The sequence below is a fragment of the Macaca thibetana genome, chromosome 1 (genome assembly GCF_024542745.1).
Source record: "Macaca thibetana thibetana isolate TM-01 chromosome 1, ASM2454274v1, whole genome shotgun sequence".
NCBI lineage: Eukaryota > Metazoa > Chordata > Mammalia > Primates > Cercopithecidae > Macaca > Macaca thibetana.
The window spans coordinates 23,663,429-23,681,080 of NC_065578.1; the positions used below are offsets into that span (position 1 = coordinate 23,663,429).

Here is a 17,652-nt window from a genome sequence, read left to right on the forward strand (position 1 = left end):
CAATTTGTTCAAACATTCTGATATGTGCTAGGCACCGAGGATATGGAAACAAACCTCCCATGTCTGGGCCTTCTGGAACTCACTATTTAGCCCAACGTGGGAAGTTGGGAGGAGTAGCTGTGAGTCAAGTATTACGGAAAATCAGAAAAGGGCACAAGTAATTGCTTCCAGAGGAGGTGAAATTTGCCCCAGGCACTCAAAGGCAGCAAACCGGGACTAGGTGCCTACAATCTCTAGGCAAGCACAGCTCTTGCCCTCGGGGGCTTAAATCCCAGCGCAGTTTAACTGGTTTGTGGACCACCTACTTCAGAATTGTGCTGGTGCTTGCTAAGATGTGGATTTCTCTTTTTCCCAGAGGATCTGGGAAACACATAAAGCGGGGCTGCGTGTAGCACCCAGGTGATTCTGATGCACACTCAAATTTGCCAGGTGAGCAGGGGGAAGAAATGGGTGTGGGCAGTGGGGAACAAGATGGACAACGACTTGGGAGTCCTTAGTGGCCTGCAGGCACAGAAATTGCAGTTCAAGATCGTGAGCTCTGGGAATTGTTACTCTCCAAGGGGTAGCTCAGAGCCAGAAACACAGTAAGGTTTCATAAATATTTGTGAATACGCCGGCTGCCAAGATCGAAACGGTCAGGAGCGTCAAAGGCAAAAACGAAGTCAGAGGCAGAAAAAAAAGGTGTTCCCCAGGCGATGAAAACTTTCCGGTAAGTTGTCTTGGAAAAGGCAACTCGGCGTAATAGAGGGAGTTGGGGAGGTGGCCGCTGCGGGAAAGGGCGATGAGTCCTGGGGTGCTGCAGCGGGGGAGTGGGTGGGAGGCGCCTCCTCGCTTCCTCAGGCCGGCCGAGGGATGAGGTCACCTGGCACAGCACCAGTAGCAGCTGCAGAGGACGCGCAGGCGCTGCGGCGGGAGGCAGTGTCAGGCTCGGGCCCCTGGGGAATTCCTCCCCCCCCCCCCCCCGGCGCGTCCCCCCGCCCACCGGCCCCCTGGAGAAGCGTACCCGGGTCCAGCCCGCCCGAGCCTGCGCTTTGTACCGCCCACCAAAGCCCCGCCCTCCGCACAGGCCACGCCTCCTACCATCTTCGAGGCGTCTCAGTGGTCCTTTCGTCGGCTCCGGAGCGGTCCCACCGCCTTCCCCGCCCGAGGCCACGCCCCCTTGCTCCTGCCGCGTTATTTTCCCCTGAGTCCCAAGGCGCCGAGCCTTGGCCCCGCCTACAGCCCGAGGCCCCGCCCCCGGCGCCCCGCCCCGCCGTTTGAAGCGGCTCGGGCTGCGGCTGCCTCAGAGTCGCGCGCGGGGCGTGGGGCGGTGCTGAGGAGCCGAAGCTGTGGCCAGCTCGACGCCGGACAGTCCAGCGAGCAGCGCGGCGGGAACCGGCAGCCGGAGCAGTCCCGGAGCAAGCAGCAGCAGCAGCCGTCGCTGTTGGCGGAGCCTAGCCGAGCCGACCATGGCGTTGTCGATGCCGCTGAATGGGCTGAAGGAGGAGGACAAAGAGCCTCTCATCGAGCTCTTCGTCAAGGTGAGCGCTCGCCTCGCGGTCCCGCCTGGCCGAGCCCCCGGCGCCCTCCTGGCTGCGGGAAGAGGCGTCCCGAGGCGCCCCCGCTCGGCGCCAGCACCCGTCCCGCTGCGGGCTCCCGCGTCCCCGGCCCATTGTCTGGGGGCCGCCGGCGCCTTCCCGCCTCCGAGGGCCCGTCGAGGGGTCCGGGGTGGGGACCCGGGCGGCGGCCACCGTCTCCAACCGCGCGGGCTCTGGCGGACGCCGGACCAGCGTCCCGCGCCCGGGTGGGTCGGGAAGAGCCCGCGGGCGTGACTTGCCTGCCCCGGGGCCCCAGCGCCGGGCGCGCGCGGGTCCTGTCACCACCCCCGCCCGGGCGCGGGGGCCCGGCCCCACCCGCTCCCCAGCGCTCGGCTCCGCCGCCGCCAGGAGCCCGACCTGCAGTCGGCCGCCCGATGAGCTTTCAAACGAACTTCTTTGGACGCTTTTTTGAAAAAACATTTGCTCCCCACTGATCTGAAACGGAAACTTTAATTTTCGATGCAATCTTAAACAAATTTTCTAACGAGCAGGTGCTCTTGGACCTTCGGAAAAGACCGAGATTCCTAACTTGTGTTTTTCTGTCTTGGGCATTTATTGGCTTTCTCGTTTCTCAAGCGCGGAGTGTTCTGTATGATGCAACAATTTTGGCTTCTCCCCCCGGCGTTGCTGCTTCGGGAAGGATTGTGTGTGCCCTTTTGTTTTGAAAGAAATTGAGGGAGAGAATTCTTAACTTGCTTGGGCTTTAAAGGGTTGGTTTTCCCTTCTTGTGTCTTCAGCTTTCATGTCCTGGAACTTATTTGCTTACACATACTACCCCTCTTCCTTTCCTTTTCTCTTTAATACTTTTCATTTTAGCCAAAGAGAGTCGAAGTTATAAACATCTGGATCTAGCTCCTTTCTTCAAAACTTAAAAAAACACTTTGAGATTCTTCCAGCGACTTAAAAAGCCAGGCTCATTCAGAGCTAGGCAACATACTGGAAAGTAAATGGTCATGTAGAACTATTGGGTTCTTTTTTCCCCCCGAGTTCTTACTTTAAAGAAAGGACATTTCAGGGTGTGTTTAAGAGATGGAGAAGGGCAGGGCGCGGTGGCTCACGCCTGCAATCGCAGCACTTTCGGAGGCCGAGGTGGGAGGATTACTTGAGTTCAAAAGTTCGAGTCCAGCCTGAACAAGATGGCGAAACCCCGTCTCTACAAAAAAATACAAGAATTAGCTGGGAGCGATGTTGCTCGCCTGTACTACTCTGGAAGGCTGCGGTGGGAGAGTCGCTTGAGCCCGGGAGGTCGAGGCTGCAGTGAGCCCACGTCGCACCACTGCACTCCAGCCTTGGAGACAGAACAAGACCCTGTCTCAAACAAAAGAGATGGAGAGAAGAAATAATCTGCAGTTACTTCTGCAGTCTTCAGTAATGATTGAAACAAAGTTTGCCTTAGGATTTTCTTTCAATTGTCAATTTTCGATTTTTTTTTTTTTTTTTTGGTCCAGGGAACTGAAACAGCAGACAGGTATAGAACCCCCAAAATATCAGAGTTTCGGTTACTTTGAGTGGCAGATACAGTACTTTGAGGTGCATAGAATGTAGGAAGGAACCTGAAATATAAGAAAGGAAGGCGGCTGGGCGCAGTGGCTCACGCCTGTAATCCCAGCACTTTGGGAGGCTGAGGCGGGCAGATCACGAGGTCAGGAGATCGAGACCATCCTGGCCAACATGGTGAAACCCCATCTCTACCAAAAATACAGAAATTAGCTGGGCGTGGTGGCGGGCACCTGTAGTCCCAGCTACTCAGGAGGCTGAGGCAGGAGAATTGCTTGAACCCGGGAGGCAGAGGGTGTGGTGAGCCGAGATTGTGCCACTGCACTCCAGCCTGGGCAACAGAGCAATACTCCATCTCAAAAAAGGAAGGGTGGTGGGTGGAAAGCAGCATTGAGAAGGGAAACGAGTGGACCAGAGATAAGTTTAAAAATTTTTACTGAGGGCTGGGCGCGGTGGCTCACGCCTGCAATCCCAGCACTTTGGGAGGCCGAGGCTGGCGGATCACGAGGTCAGGAGATCGAGACCATGCTGGGTAACACGGTGAAACCCCGTTTCTACTAAAAACACAAAAAATGAGCCGAGCTTGGTGGCGGGCGCCTGTAATGCCAGCTATTCGGGAGGTTGAGGCAGGAGAATGGCGTGAACCTTGGAGGCAGAGCCTGCAGTGAGCCGAGATTGCACCACTGCACTGCAGCCTGGGGGACACAGCGAGACTCCGTCTCAAAAAAAAAAAAATTTTTACTGAGGAATAAGAAGGAATTTCCATAAACTAAAAAAAAGTGCATCATGAATAATCTGTACAACATGATACTCAATGGTGAAACTTTAGAACAGTGTTAAACTTAGAATAAGATAAAGCTACTATCGGGCCGGGCGAGGTGGCTCACACCTGTAGCATTTTGGGAGGCTGAGATGGGGAGATCACTTGAGGCCAGGAGTTTGAGACCAGCCTGGCCAACAGGGTGAAACCCTATCTCTACTAAAAATGGAAAAATTAGGCGGGCGTGGTGGTGGGCCCAGCTACTCGGGAGGCTGAGGCATGAGAATTGCTGGAACCCGGAAGGCAAAGGTTGGAGTGAGCCGAGATCAAGCCACTGCACTCCAGCCTGGGTGACAGAGAGAGACTTAGTCTCAAAAAAAAAAAAAGATAAAGCTATTATCAGTTACGGCTCTATTCAGCATTCTATTGGGGGAGCTAATCAAAGAAGACAAGAAAAATGAAGTATCTGAATTAGGAAGAGATTAGTGCTTAATGCCCTGCTTACTATTAATTTCATCTTTCAGTGAGAATAGCAGAGGGGCATGGTGCAGTTTTCCAAACTTGAGTCACTTGCATACCCTTTCTGTTTTTCATATTTGTGTTGTGAACCACTGAAAATCATCCTTCCTACCACTAGTTGTAAGCCTTTCTCATTGGGCTTGCTGGCAGAGAATCAGGGTTCAAGTCACAGTTCTTTACTCCTTGGTTGGGTTACCCTAGGTAGTTTGTTTTCACTTTTTAAGCCTTATTTACTTCATTTGTGAAATGTTTTCTGCTACCCAGTGATTCAACATAGCAAAACTTTGCACTGATATAGATAGGTTTGTTTGTTTGTTTGTTTGTTTTTGAGATGGTGTCTCACTCTGTTTCCCTGGCTGGAGTGCAGTGGCGCGACCTCGGCTCACTGCACCCTCTGCCTCCCGGGTCCAAGTGATTCTTCTGCCTTAGCCTCCCGAGGAGCTGGGATTACAGGCATGCACCACCACGCCTGGCTGATTTTTGTATTTTTAGTAGAGACCGGGTTTCACCATATTGGCCAGGCTGGTCTCAAACTCCTGACCTTCAGTGATGTGCCCACCTTGGCCTCCCAAAGTGCTGGGATTACAGGCTTGAGCCTCTGTGCTTGGCCCCTAGACCAGTTTGTTCGAAAGGGAAAAAAAGGACAGGTAAAATGTGGTAAACGGCATTCTTGTTCTCTTCTCAAAACCTATGTGTGGGAAATGCAAATGGGGGAAATACCCTTGTAAATATAGTTATTTTGAAAGCAGTGGGCCGGGTGTGGTGGCTCACTCCTGTAATCCCAGCCATTTGAGAGGCGGAGGGGGGTGGATCACTTGAGGTTGAAACCAGCCTGGCCAACATGGCGAAACCCTATTTCTACTAAAAATACAAAAATTAGCCACACACAGTGGCGCATGGCTGTAATCCCAGCTATTAGAGAGACTGAGGCAGGAGAACTGCTTGAACCCTGGAGGCGGTGGTTGCAGTGAGCCGAGATGGTGCCACTGCACTCCAGCCTGGGTGACAGAGTGAGACTCCATCTCAAAAAATAAAATAAATAAATAAAAAAAAAAAGAAGTAGTGAGTGTGCAGAGGCTGTGGTTGTCCAGAGTGGTATGCTGAACAATGTTAACCTGCCAAGAGGTATCTGAGTTTGTAGAAGAAAACTTTACAGTTGAAGCACATAGCATGTATAGAAATTAGAAATTTGGTGGTGGTGCTAGGGGGAAGGCCAAGGGATGTAACGGGGCTTTGAGCCTACCTGTTTAGCACTGAGCTTTACATTTAAGAGTGAGAGATGAACACCTTCTCAAATAGTGTGACTGAACTCACAGCTACATTATCTTCCCTGTGAGTAGTTTTTGGAGTTGTCCGCCCATGAGCCCATTAACTGTCATCTATATAACAGCAGGATGGTTTTTTTGGTTTGTTTTTGTTTTGTTTTAATCTCAACATCTAGAGGATAGATAGGATGCCCTCCCAAAAGTAAAAAAGGCAGCTGGACTGTGATGGCTCACTCCTGTAATCCTAGCACTTTAGGAGGCCAAGGAGGATGAATCTCTTGAGTGCAGGAATTCTAGACCAGCCTGGGCAACATGGTGAAACCCTGTCTGTACAAAAACTGTTTAAAAGATTGTCAGGCACAGTGGCTCATGCCTGTCACCCCAGTACTTTGGAAAGCTGAGGCAGGCAGATCTCTTGGGCTCAGGAGTTTGAGACCAGCCTGGGCAACCTGGGCACCCTGTCTCTACAAAAAATACAAAAAATTGGCTGGGTGTGGTGATACATGCCTGTGGTCCCAGCTGAGGTGGGAGGATTTCTTTAGCCTGGGAAGTAGAGGTTGCTGTGAGCCGTGATCATGCCACTGCACTCCAGCTTGGGTGAGACCCTGTCTCTAAACAAGTAAATAAGTAAGTAACTAAGCTGGGCCTGGTGGCCCACGACTGTAGCCCTAGCCCTAGAGGCTGAGGGTGGGAGGATTGCTTGAGCCCAGGAATTCGAAGCTGCAGTGAGCTTATGATCATGTGCCTGCACTCCAATCTGGGTGACAGAGCAAGACCCTATCTCAGGGAGAAAAAAAAAAAAGGCTTACAGTGGCAGTCATCCTCAACAGTGGAGATGCTCTCTGCTCCACCCAGAGAAGCCTGGTAGGTATATATATTTCCAGCTGGGAACCAGCAACAGATACGGTTTATTTCTTTTTTCCTTTTTTTTTTGAGACAGAGTCTCGCTGTGTTGCCCAGGCTGGAGTGCAGTGGCGCGATCTCAGCTCACTGCAAGCTCCGCCTCCCAGGTCCACGCCATTCTCCTGCCTCAGCCTCCCGAGTAGCTGTGACTACAGGCGCCTGCCACCATACCTGGCTAATTTTTTTGTATTTTTTCAGTAGAGACGGGGTTTCACCATGTTAGCCAGGATGTTCTTGTTCTCCTGAACTCGTGATCTGCCTGCCTCGGCCTCCCAAAGTGCTGGGATTACAGGCGTGAGCCACTGCATCCGGCCCAGATACGGTATATTTCTGACCTTTTAGCAAGGGCATAAGGTCCCTTATAATCTGACTACTGCCTGGGTTGGTTGGTTTGTCCCTCCCTCCCTCCCTCCCTCCCTTCCTTCCTTCCTTCCTTCCTTCCTTCCTTCCTTCCTTCCTTCCTTCTCTTTCTTTCTTTCTTTCTTTCTCTCTCTGTCTTTCTCTCTTTCTCTCTCTCTTTCTCTCTTTCTTGACAGAGTTTCGCTCTTGTTGCCTCTCAGCCTCCTGAGTGGGACTATAGGCGTGCGCCACCATGCCTGGCTAATTTTGTATTTTTAGTAGAGACAGGGTTTCTCCATGTTGGTCAGCCTTGTCTCGAACTCCTGACCTCAGGTGATCTGCCCGCCTCAGCCTCCCAAAGTGCTAGGATTGCTGGCATGAGCCATCGCATCTGGCCTACTGCCTGGGTTTCTAATCCAATATGTCCAGTTACTAATTGTGTATCCCAGGATACATTACTTAAACCTCTCTGTGCCACATCTGCACAGTTGGGATATTAGTAGAACATTCCTATGGGTTAAATTAATATATGTAGTATGCAACAATCTTAGAACAATGTCTAGTACACAGTAAGCAAATAAATGCTAGTTGTGTTTAATTTTTATATGAATATATATTTATATGCAGATCTCCCCTACTAGATAGACAGTAAATTCTTTGGGGATGGGGTGTGCATATGATTCAGAGTGCCTGCAACTTAAGAGGATGCCAAATGTTTGAAATGAGATTGCTCCCTTCTTTCAGAGAATTCTGTTTTCGAGCATTCTGTTGTCAATATATGTCTCTACCATGCTTTGGAATTAGAAACCACTTACTGAGATCCCGATGGTTGCAGTGTCAGAACATGGTTCTTCATCCTGTTTTCTCTAGCCTCCAATCTCCAAACCCAATGTAATTTTATCTACGCACGTCTTTTTTTCTCCATTATTTAATACTTCCAGTTTGTTTTGTTTTGTTTTGTTTTGTTTTGTTTTGAGATGGAGTCTCACACTGTTACCTGGGCTAGAGTGCAGTGGCACAATCTTGGCTCACTGCAACCTCTGCCTCCTGAGTTCAAGCGATTCTCCTGCCGCAGACTCCCGAGTAGCTGGGATTGCAGGCGCCTGCCACCGTGGCCAGCTAATTTTTTGTATTTTTGGTAGAGATGGGGAGCTAATTTGTACTTTTAGTAGAGACAGGGTTTCACTATGTTGGCCAGGCTGATCTTGAACTCCTGACCTAGTGATCCGCCTTCTTCACCCTCCCAAAGTGCTGGGATTACAGGCGTGAGCCACCGCACCAGTCTTTTATATATTTACTAGTGTTTCTTGTTGGCTATGTCCAGAATTTGGGGAACCAAGATTTTTGTTTGGGTAAAACTAAATATCAACTTTTGAACCACAAGTGAGAGTAGTAGAGACGGGGTTTCTCCATCCAGCCTGGCCAACATGGTGAAACCCCATCTCTACTAAAAATACAAAAATTAGCCAGGCGTGGTGGCGGCTGCCTGTAATCCCAGCTACTTGGGAGGCTGAGGCAGGAGAATCGCTTGATCCCGGGAGGCAGAGGTTGCAGTGAGCCGAGATCGTGCCATTGCACTCCAGCCTGAGGGACAAGAGCAAGACTCTGTCTCAAAAACAACCAAACCAGAAAACAGAAATTAATCCCTTTGCAGAGTTCAGTTTTATGGGCTGGAATTTTATGGGCTGGAATAAACTTGTTGCCATGCCACTGTGAATTGGGACGGCAAGTAGTCACCAAGCTGCTGGGATTGGGGTGGTGGTTGTAAAAAGTTAATCTGGTGCAGAGTGGCATAACACATAAGAGTCTGTTTCTTTTGAGATATTTGGCAGAGGTTCCTAATGTGCATGGACTCTGGAGCCAGACTGCTTGACTTGAATCTGGCTTCTAGTGTGTCAGGCAAGTTTTTAAGCTCTCAGTGCTTCAGTTTCCTAACTTCTAATATCAGGATAATAATAATAATAATAATAACAGTTTTATATGGTTACTGAGGAGATTAAAACTGTTAATCTGTGCATATTAGTTAGGGTAGTTTAAGTTGCTGTAATAAGTTATCTCCCCACAAACAATGGTTCAAATAAGATGGAAATTTATTTCTTACCCTTCAGTCCAGGAGAATGTCTTCGATGTTAGGGTGGCTTTCCTCCTCACAGTCATTAAGGGACCCGGGCTCTTTCTAGCTTATTTGTCCACTAACGCCCAGAGCATTGTCCTCTTCTGAGTTGTCGAAGTTGGTGGCTGACAAGTACTGTCTGCTGCCAGTGGGGGGTGGAAAATATGGAGGAAGCACATCTTGAGGGCTGCAGCTCAGAAGTTCTGCCTGTTACTTCTGGTCACATTCTACTGGAGAGAACTTAGTCACATAGCTTCATCTGTAAGAGAGGCTGGCAAGTGTGGTCTAACCGTATACCATCCTGTGTAAAGCTTTAGGAAGAGTGCTTGACACAGAGTAAAACACCTTTTGTCATCGATAATAGTATATTATTTTTAAATGTAGGCTCTGTTAGTAGGATCGGGGGTTCTGTAAATCCTTGAAATTACAGTAAAAATTATAATGTGAGGCTTTTTTTCTGGAAATTCCTAAACCAAGGCTAAGAACCACTGTTTTAAAAGAAGTAAATAGTGGAATCCTTAGTGTCAAGAATACTTTGTATAAGCAAGGTATAAAAGAAGGGCTTGGGCTAGATCACTAAGGTCTCTTCTAGTTATTATTAACTATGACTTAAAGAATGTACTGGCATGAACTAAGTGCTAATACTGAGTTAAGTACTATGGAAGATGTAAGAAATTATTAAACAGTTAATTTCTTACTGTTTACAAATTTTATTGGAAAGAAAACAACACAAGATGGTCCATGCTTAAAGAGTCAAGTGTGGCTCACATTAAGTTGGGCTAGGAGATATGGGGAAAGATGGAAGGAGGCTTAAACTTGACCTTGAAAAAAGGAGGTGAATAGGTGGGTTCGGAATAGCCAAGAATGGGAATGTGAGTTTTGACATCATTTGGAAACTCCTCATGCAGGAAACAATTGGTAGATTGATACGTAAGAAGGAACCAGGAGTGATTCAGATCCGTAGTGCCAGGGAGACAGGTTATTCAAAAGTTGAAGAAGAGACTTTTAAAACCTAACTTGGGTTTTTGTTAATGTATACATTGTCCTAGCCTTTTTCATTCTCCCCATACTTTCCTATTTTTTTGGATTGCTGTCTGTTCAATAACTTTTCAGTGGCACTTGGAAAGGTGCAAATGGATTGTACAGATGGACTGTTTGACAGTTTAAAGTGGGAATTCTTTATATTTTGTTTCAAGGGCAGGCTTCAGACCTCCCCCCATCTTTGTTTTTTCAAACAGAAAAAATGAAATAAATTTTCTATAGGAAACGATGCTGAAAACTTTGTTCTAGTAATTAACAAAAACTAACTCAATATTCAGACAATATTACCTTGAATCTCAATTTGCCATTCATTTGAGGTTTCTGGGGGCAGGGGGTGAATTCAGGAGACAGAAATGAATGTAAAGTGTGAAGTTAATGAAAACCTATTATTGTAACTTTTTGCCTGAGCTGTTCCTGAAGACCTAACAATGCTGCTTTTGGCAAAGGCCAAAGTTGATGATTTTGGTTTAATGTAAAAACCTGTGAGAAAGGAGCCTAGAATGGGGAAAACGCAGGAGGCTTTGAGCCTAGGAGACCGAGCACATGAAAAGCTTAACACAGTATGAATAATGATAGGAAAGAGGCAATTGGGAGAAGAACCTGGCTGTCACGAAAAGTCACAGTTGGTTTGGGAAGATGCCTGCAGAGGTGCCTAGAAGCCAGTAAGTAAGGATGGTGAGCCATCTTTTCCAGCTTCCTGTTTCATTAGAGCTGTGGAGCCTCAGTGTTCTGATGTCTCCTGAATAGGGAATTGTGAGTCCATAAAAGGAAAATGTGTTAGGCAGGATGGGAAGTGTGATTAAGGCATGAGTTAAGATTTTGGTCAAGTAGAGGAGTAAGCTAGGATGGGTTTGCCCATTTTAGATGCTTGTGTAGAGAATGGAAGGGACTTTCTGAAGGAAAGTAACATTAGGTCATGGTTACCTATTGTCCAAGGATGATTTAAGACATATAAATGTAATTTAGGGCATCAGCTGGTGAATTTTCTTGTGGCTTTTAATTATATTGTTTATTTTGAGACTTGCCTCTTATCTCTCAGTGGTCAGTTCCAGATATTGGTATAAGATATAAGAAATAACAATCATAGACTTGCTGCAGTGGCTCACACCTGTAATCCCAGCACTTTGGGAGACTGAGGTGGGCGGATCACCCGAGGTTAGGAGTTTGAGGCCAGCCTGGCCAACATGGTGAATCCCTGTCTCTACTAAAAATACAAAAATTAGCTGGGCGTGGTTGTGGGAACCCATAATCCCAGCTACTTGGGAGGCTGAGGCAGGAGAATTGCTTGAACCCAGGAGGCGAAGGTTGCAGTGAGTTGAGATTGTGCCACTGCCCTCCAGCCTAGGCGACAGAGAAAGATTCCGTCTCAAAAATAAAATAAAATAAAATAAAATTATAGCCTGGGCAAAATAGTGAGACTTCATCTCTACAAAAACTAAATTTTTGTATTTTTAGTAGAGATGAGGTTTCACCATGTTGGTCAGGCTTGTCTTGAACTCCTGACCTCATGATCTGCCCGCCTCGGCCTCCCAAAGTGCTGGGATTACAGGTGTGAGCCACCACTCCCGGCCCCGTGTCTACTAAAAATACAAAAATTAGCTGGGCATGGTGGTACACGCCTGTAATCCCAGCTACTCAGGAGGCTGAGGCGGGAGAATCTCTTGAACCTGGGAGACAGAGGTTGCAGTGAGCCGAGATCACACCACTGCACTTCAGCCTGGGTGACAGAGTAAGACTCTGTCTCCAAAAAAAAAAAAAATAGTCTGGTCTGGTAGTGGTAGTGAGTACCTCTGGACCTAGCTTTGGCAGGCTGAGGCCGGAGGATCACTTGAGTCGAGAAGTTTGAGGCTGCAGTGACCTATGATTGTGCCACTGCACTCTGGCCTGGGTGACAGATGGAGATCCTGTCTCTTTAAAAAAAAAAAAAAAAAAAAAGAAAAGAACTATCCATATAATTAGCCTTATATGGTTTCTTTTTTTTCCCTTTATTTAAAATAAAACCACAAAAACAAAATTAAAGAAAAAAAGGCAGGATAATGTATTAGTCTAATTTATGAAAGTGACAACTTAATGCAGATAAATAATACTGTATTTGGAAATTGTATCAAATGTAGACTAGGAGTATCTTAAATTTTAACATTATTATTATTATTTTTTTTGAGACGGAGTTTTGCTCTTGTTGCCCAGACTGGAGTGCAGTGGTGTGATCTCGGCTCACCGCAACCTCCGCCTCCCAGTTTCAAGCGATTCTCCTGCCTCAGTCTCCTGAGTAGCTGGGACTATAGGCATGTGCCACCACCCCCAGCTCATTTTTTATATTTTTTAGTAGAGACGGGATTTCACCATGTTGGCCAGGATGGTCTCGATCTCTTGACCTCGGGATCCGCCTGCCTTAGCCTCCTAAAGTGCTGGGATTATAGGTGTGAGCCACCGCACTCGGCTAACATTAATGTTTTGAATAAGTAACTATTAGAACTAGGGCCAGGAATGGACCTGAGTGCAGCATGCATATATTTTGTACCTTTAAGCATCCTTTTGTAGGTGTCTTTGCTTTTCTTGAAGTTGAAATACAAGCTGTTTCTTGGAGCTGAAATAAGCTAGGAATATGACAGGTTTTCTTTTTCTTTTTTTGTAACAAAATTATTACTTCCAACTTACATGTGAATAACTCATTCTTATGAAAAGATTTAGTTCTTATTATAATAGAGTTGTAAAAATGTCAGTCACATGTAATAACTTAAGTATTGAATTTTACCACTGTGCAGCATAGCTATTTATTTGTGTATGTGGGAGAAGAAAATAGAGAATCTGAAGAAATATTGGCGAATACAAAACCAAATAATCAGATGAAAGCTGAGGTAATTAAGAACTTTTTTCTTTTTTTGAAATGGAGTCTCACTGTGTCGCCCAGGCTGGAGTGCAGTGGCGTGATCTTGGCTCACTGCAACCTCTGCCTCCCGGGTTCAAGTGATTCTCCTGCCTCAACCTCCCGGGTAGCTGGGGTTATAGACACCCACCACCATGCCTGGCTAGTTTTTTTTTTTTTTTTTTTGAGACGGAGTTTCACTCTTGTTTCCCAGGCTAGAGTGCAATGGCTTGATCTCTGCTCACTGCAACCTCCACCTCCCAGGTTCAAGTGATTCTCGTGCCTCAGCCTCCCAAGTAGCTGAGATGACAGACATGCACCACCACACCCGGCTAATTTTGTATTTTTAGTAGAGATGGGGTTTTTCCATTTTGGTCAGGCTGGTCTTGAACTCCCGACCTCAGGTGATCCGCCCACCTCAGCCTCCCAAAGTGCTGGGATTACAGGCGTGAGCCACTGTGCCCGGCCTAGTTTTTGTATTTTTAGTAGAGATGGGGTTTCACCATGTTGGGCGGGCTAGTCTTGAACTCTTGACCTCAGGTGATCTGCCTGCCTTGGCCTCCCAAAGTGCTGGGATTACAGGCATGAGCCACTGCACTTGGCCTTAAGAACTTTTAAGGATTTGTAAATTCTCTGCATGTTTTCTTCTGCTAACAACCAGTTACTTTATTTTGGAAGTAGAGAACAGGTGGTGGATTATAAGACTGAATATTCATTAAAAACTAAAGGTGGGCCAGGCGTGGTGGCACACGCCTGTAACCCCAGCACTTTGAGAGGATGGGGCAGGACGATCATTTGAGCCCAGGAGCTCGAGACCAGCCTGAGCAACACAGTGAGACAGTGAGGCCCTGTCTCTACAAAAAAACTAAAGGTGAACCAAACTAGATTATTGTGCTACCTAGGAAAATGGAAAAAGTGGTAGCTGTGAAAACAGACTAATCAGGAAAAAAAGAAGGTGATGAGACTTAAGAAATTAAATTTAAGCCTTGACCATAACAGCACCCAAGACTGAAATGAAATTTTTTCTTTTTCTTTCCTTCTTTTATCTTTTCTCTTCCTTCCTTCCTTCCTTCTTTCTTTTCTTTTCTTTTTTTTTTTTTTGAGATGGAGTCTTGCTCTGTCGCCCAGGCTGGAGTGCAGTGGCGGGATCTCGGCTCACTGCAAGCTCCGCCTCTGGGGTTCACGCCATTCTCCTGCCTCAGCCTCCCGAGTAGCTGGGACTACAGGCGCCGCCACCACGCCCGGCTAGTTTTTTTTTTTTTTGTATTTTTTTAGTAGAGATGGGGTTTCACCGTGTTAGCCAGGATGGTCTCGATCTCCTGACCTTGTGATCCACCCGTCTCGGCCTCCCAAAGTGCTGGGATTACAGGCTTGAGCCACCGCGCCCGGCTTTCTTTTCCTGTCCTGTCCTGTCCTGTCCTGTCCTGTCCTGTCCTGTCCTGTCTTGTCCTGTCCTGTCTTGTCTTGTCTTTCTGGCACAGTCTTGCTCTGTGGCCCAGGCTGGTACAGTCACAGCTCACTGCAACCCCAATCTCCTGGGCTCAAGTGATTCTCTTGCCTCAGCCTTCCAAGTAGCTGGGACCACAGGCACGTGCCACTATGCCTGGCTGCTTTTTGTAGAAATGGGGTTTCTCAGTGTTGCCCAGGCTGGTCTCAAACTCCAGGACTCAAGCAATTCTCCCGCCTCAGCCTCTCAAAGTGCTGGGATTATAGGCATGAGCCACTGTGCCCAGCCCTATTTAGCCTTTCTCTGTTTTAGTTTAAATATTAGTCCTAAGTTTGAAAAGGTAATGTCATTTCCTTTCTGCTTTCTAGTATATTCATTGTGTGTATTATGCTCTTTTTAAAAAAGCGTCTTTTTTCCAGTTATAAAAGCTATATGTATTTACTCTAGACAACTTAGAAAACAATAGAAAAGCATAAATAAAGTAAAAATTACTTATAACCCCTTGACTAGAAATAGTTGCTATTGTATGTCCTAGTCTTTTTTCTTCTTCTTCTTCTTCTTTCTCTCCGGCTAGAATGCAGTGGTGCAATCTCAGCCCACTGCAATCTCTGCCTCACGGGTTCGAGTGATTCTCCTGCCTCAGCCTCCCAAGTAGCTGGGATTACAGGCGCCTGCCACCACACCCGGATAATTTTTTTTTTTGAGGCAGAGTCTCACTCTGTCGCCCAGGCTGGAGTGCAGTGGTGCAATCTTGGCTCACTGCAACCTCCACCTCCTGCTTCAAGCGATTCTCTTGCCTCAGCCTCTCAAGTAGCTGGGATTAGAGACATGCACCACCATACCTGGCTTATTTTTGTATTTTTAGTAGAGACAGGGTTTTGCCATTGTTCGCCAGGCTGATCTTGAACTCCTGACCTCTGGTGATCTGCCCACCTTGGTCTCCCAAAGTGCTGGGATTACAGGCATGAGCCACCATGCCCGGCCCTTAGTCTTTTTTTATAAGCTTGCATGAATTATTTATTTATTTATTTTTATTTTTGCTTGCATGAATTATTAATGAGAATTTATATATAATATTTTAAGGCTGTTCATGACAGAATACTTGAATGAGTGAAGAATGAGGGCTGATCTGATATGTAATGTGTGTTGAATTAAGTAAGTTGGTTTAAAGAAAATTTATTTAGGTTTTATAAAAGAAACTCAGATTTTGCCTATATCTTCCTTAGAACATTTGATCTTTGGTGGAAGAAAGCATGTCATGAAAGTATGACATGAAATGTGCCATCACCTAGAATGGATATTGATTAAATGGTTTGAAGGTAGATCCTCCTCTTGTGGTCTTTAGGAGAAATCTATTCTAAAAATGAAAGTTATTTTTCAGTATTAATTTCTTCCTTCAATATCTATGTAATAGGCAAGATATGTCCATTTTATAGTTCAAGTATAATAAGAAACCAGTCTTTGCCTAGGAACAGTTGAGCCACAGTATAGGGAATCATAATAGAAGCAAACATCAATTGAATACTTTCCATGCAGTAAGTGATGGAGAGGTAAAGGAGTAAGAATGAGCCCCTTGTCTTCAAGGAGCTCTCAGTATAACCAAGTAGACAGTCAGATGGTGAGTAAATGAGCCATGGCCGATGGTGGTAGGTTCTTAGCACCTTTTTTTTCCTATACAATACAGTGACTTTTTTTTTGTCTCATGTACTTTTTTATTCTAGCTGAATTAAAAGCTTAAGAAATGATTTAAGTGGGAAATTAAATTAGATAATTGATTTAGAGATGAGTTAAATGTTTGTGTTGTATTCTAACAGTTTAAGGGTTGTTAGTATTACTGAATCTATTACACTGCTTATTATCAGTTGTTTAAAGAAACTTTTGATCAGGCATGGTGACGCAAAAACACGAAAATTAGCCGGGTGTGGTGGCGTGTGCCTGTATTCCCAGCTGCTTAGGGGCTGAGGCAGGAGGATCACCTGAACCTTGGGAGGTCGAGGCCACAGTGAGTAGTAATCCGTAATCATGTCACTGCACTCCAGCCTGGGCCACAGAGTGAGACGGTGTCTCAAAAAAAAAGAAAAAAACCCAAACCAAAACAAACTTTTACCTTTTCCCTCAATAATTAGTTGCATGTTTTTTTTTTTTTTTTTTTTTTTTTTTTTTTTTTTTTTTTTTTTTTTTTTGAGACGGAGTCTTGCTCTGTCACCCAGGCTGGAGTGCAGTGGCCGGATCTCGGCTCACTGCAAGCTCCGCCTCCCGGGTTTACACCATTCTCCTGCCTCAGCCTCCCGAGTAGCTGGGACTACAGGCGCCCGCCACCTCGCCCGGCTAGTTTTTTGTATTTTTTTAGTAGAGACGGGGTTTCACCGTGTTAGCCAGGATGGTCTCGATCTCCTGACCTCGTGATCCGCCCGTCTCGGCCTCCCAAAGTGCTGGGATTACAGGCTTGAGCCACCGCGCCCGGCAGTTGCATGTTTTATCTGCTAATTTTGATCTATCTAAAATAAAAATGGATACTTCTTGCCTCAAATTTTAAGTAGGGGCCAGGTGCGGTGGCTCATGCTTGTAATCCCAGCACTTTGGGAGGCTGAGACTGGTGGATCACCTGCGGTCAAGAGTTTGAGACCAGCCTGGCCAACATGGGGAAACCCTGTCTCTACTAAGACTACAAAAAATAAGCTGGGCGTGGTGGCGGGTGCCTGTAATCTCAGCTACTTAGAGTTGCATCTTAAGATGAGTAGCCTGACTCTGTGGCAAATGAATTGAAGGGAGGCAAGAGTGGCAATAAAGACAACTATCTGGAGGCCGTTGCAATCAAGAAAGGTGATGGTGGCTTGGATTAGGGAGGTGATGGAGAGAAGAGAATGGATTTGAGGTAGATTTTGGAAGTGGTGTCAATAGGAAGATGTTTAAGAAGGAGGTATGTGAGAGAGAAAAGTGTGAGAAATGACTTGGGTTTGTAATTAGAGTCACTGGTCAAGAGTTGCCATTCATGGAGAGGGAGGAGGAGCAGACAGAGTTCAAGTTTTGACTTGTTGAGTATAAGATGGCTGAGATGTCAAGTGGAGATGTTGGTAGAAAGTTGGATATACAGATCTGTTCAGAAAGAAGCTGGGCAAGGTGGAGACATTTGGGACTTGATGACATATATATATGCCATAGTTGATGATATACATATATGTATATATGACATACACACACACATATAATATTTGGTATTTAAAGTGGTAGCTCACACCTATAATCCCAGCACCATGGAAGGCTGAGGTGGAAGAATTGCTTGAGGCCAGGAGTTTTTGACCAGTCTGGGCAACATAGCAAGACC

General features: G+C 46.4%; 1 protein-coding gene across 2 annotated transcripts in view; it reads left to right on the forward strand.

The window, feature by feature from the left end:
- The first annotated feature begins 630 nt into the window (after nucleotides 1-630).
- Nucleotides 631-17,652, forward strand: part of CLIC4 (chloride intracellular channel 4) — a 98,496-nt gene continuing 81,474 nt past the window's right edge. Inside the window, exon 1 of one of the 2 annotated variants that reach the window (XM_050792678.1) lies at nucleotides 631-1,520. In XM_050792678.1, coding sequence (XP_050648635.1) covers nucleotides 1,449-1,520 — 72 coding nt within the window. In that variant the 5' untranslated portion in view covers nucleotides 631-1,448. The remainder of the gene's footprint in view (nucleotides 1,521-17,652) is intronic. The other variant, XM_050792679.1, reaches the window with a different exon arrangement.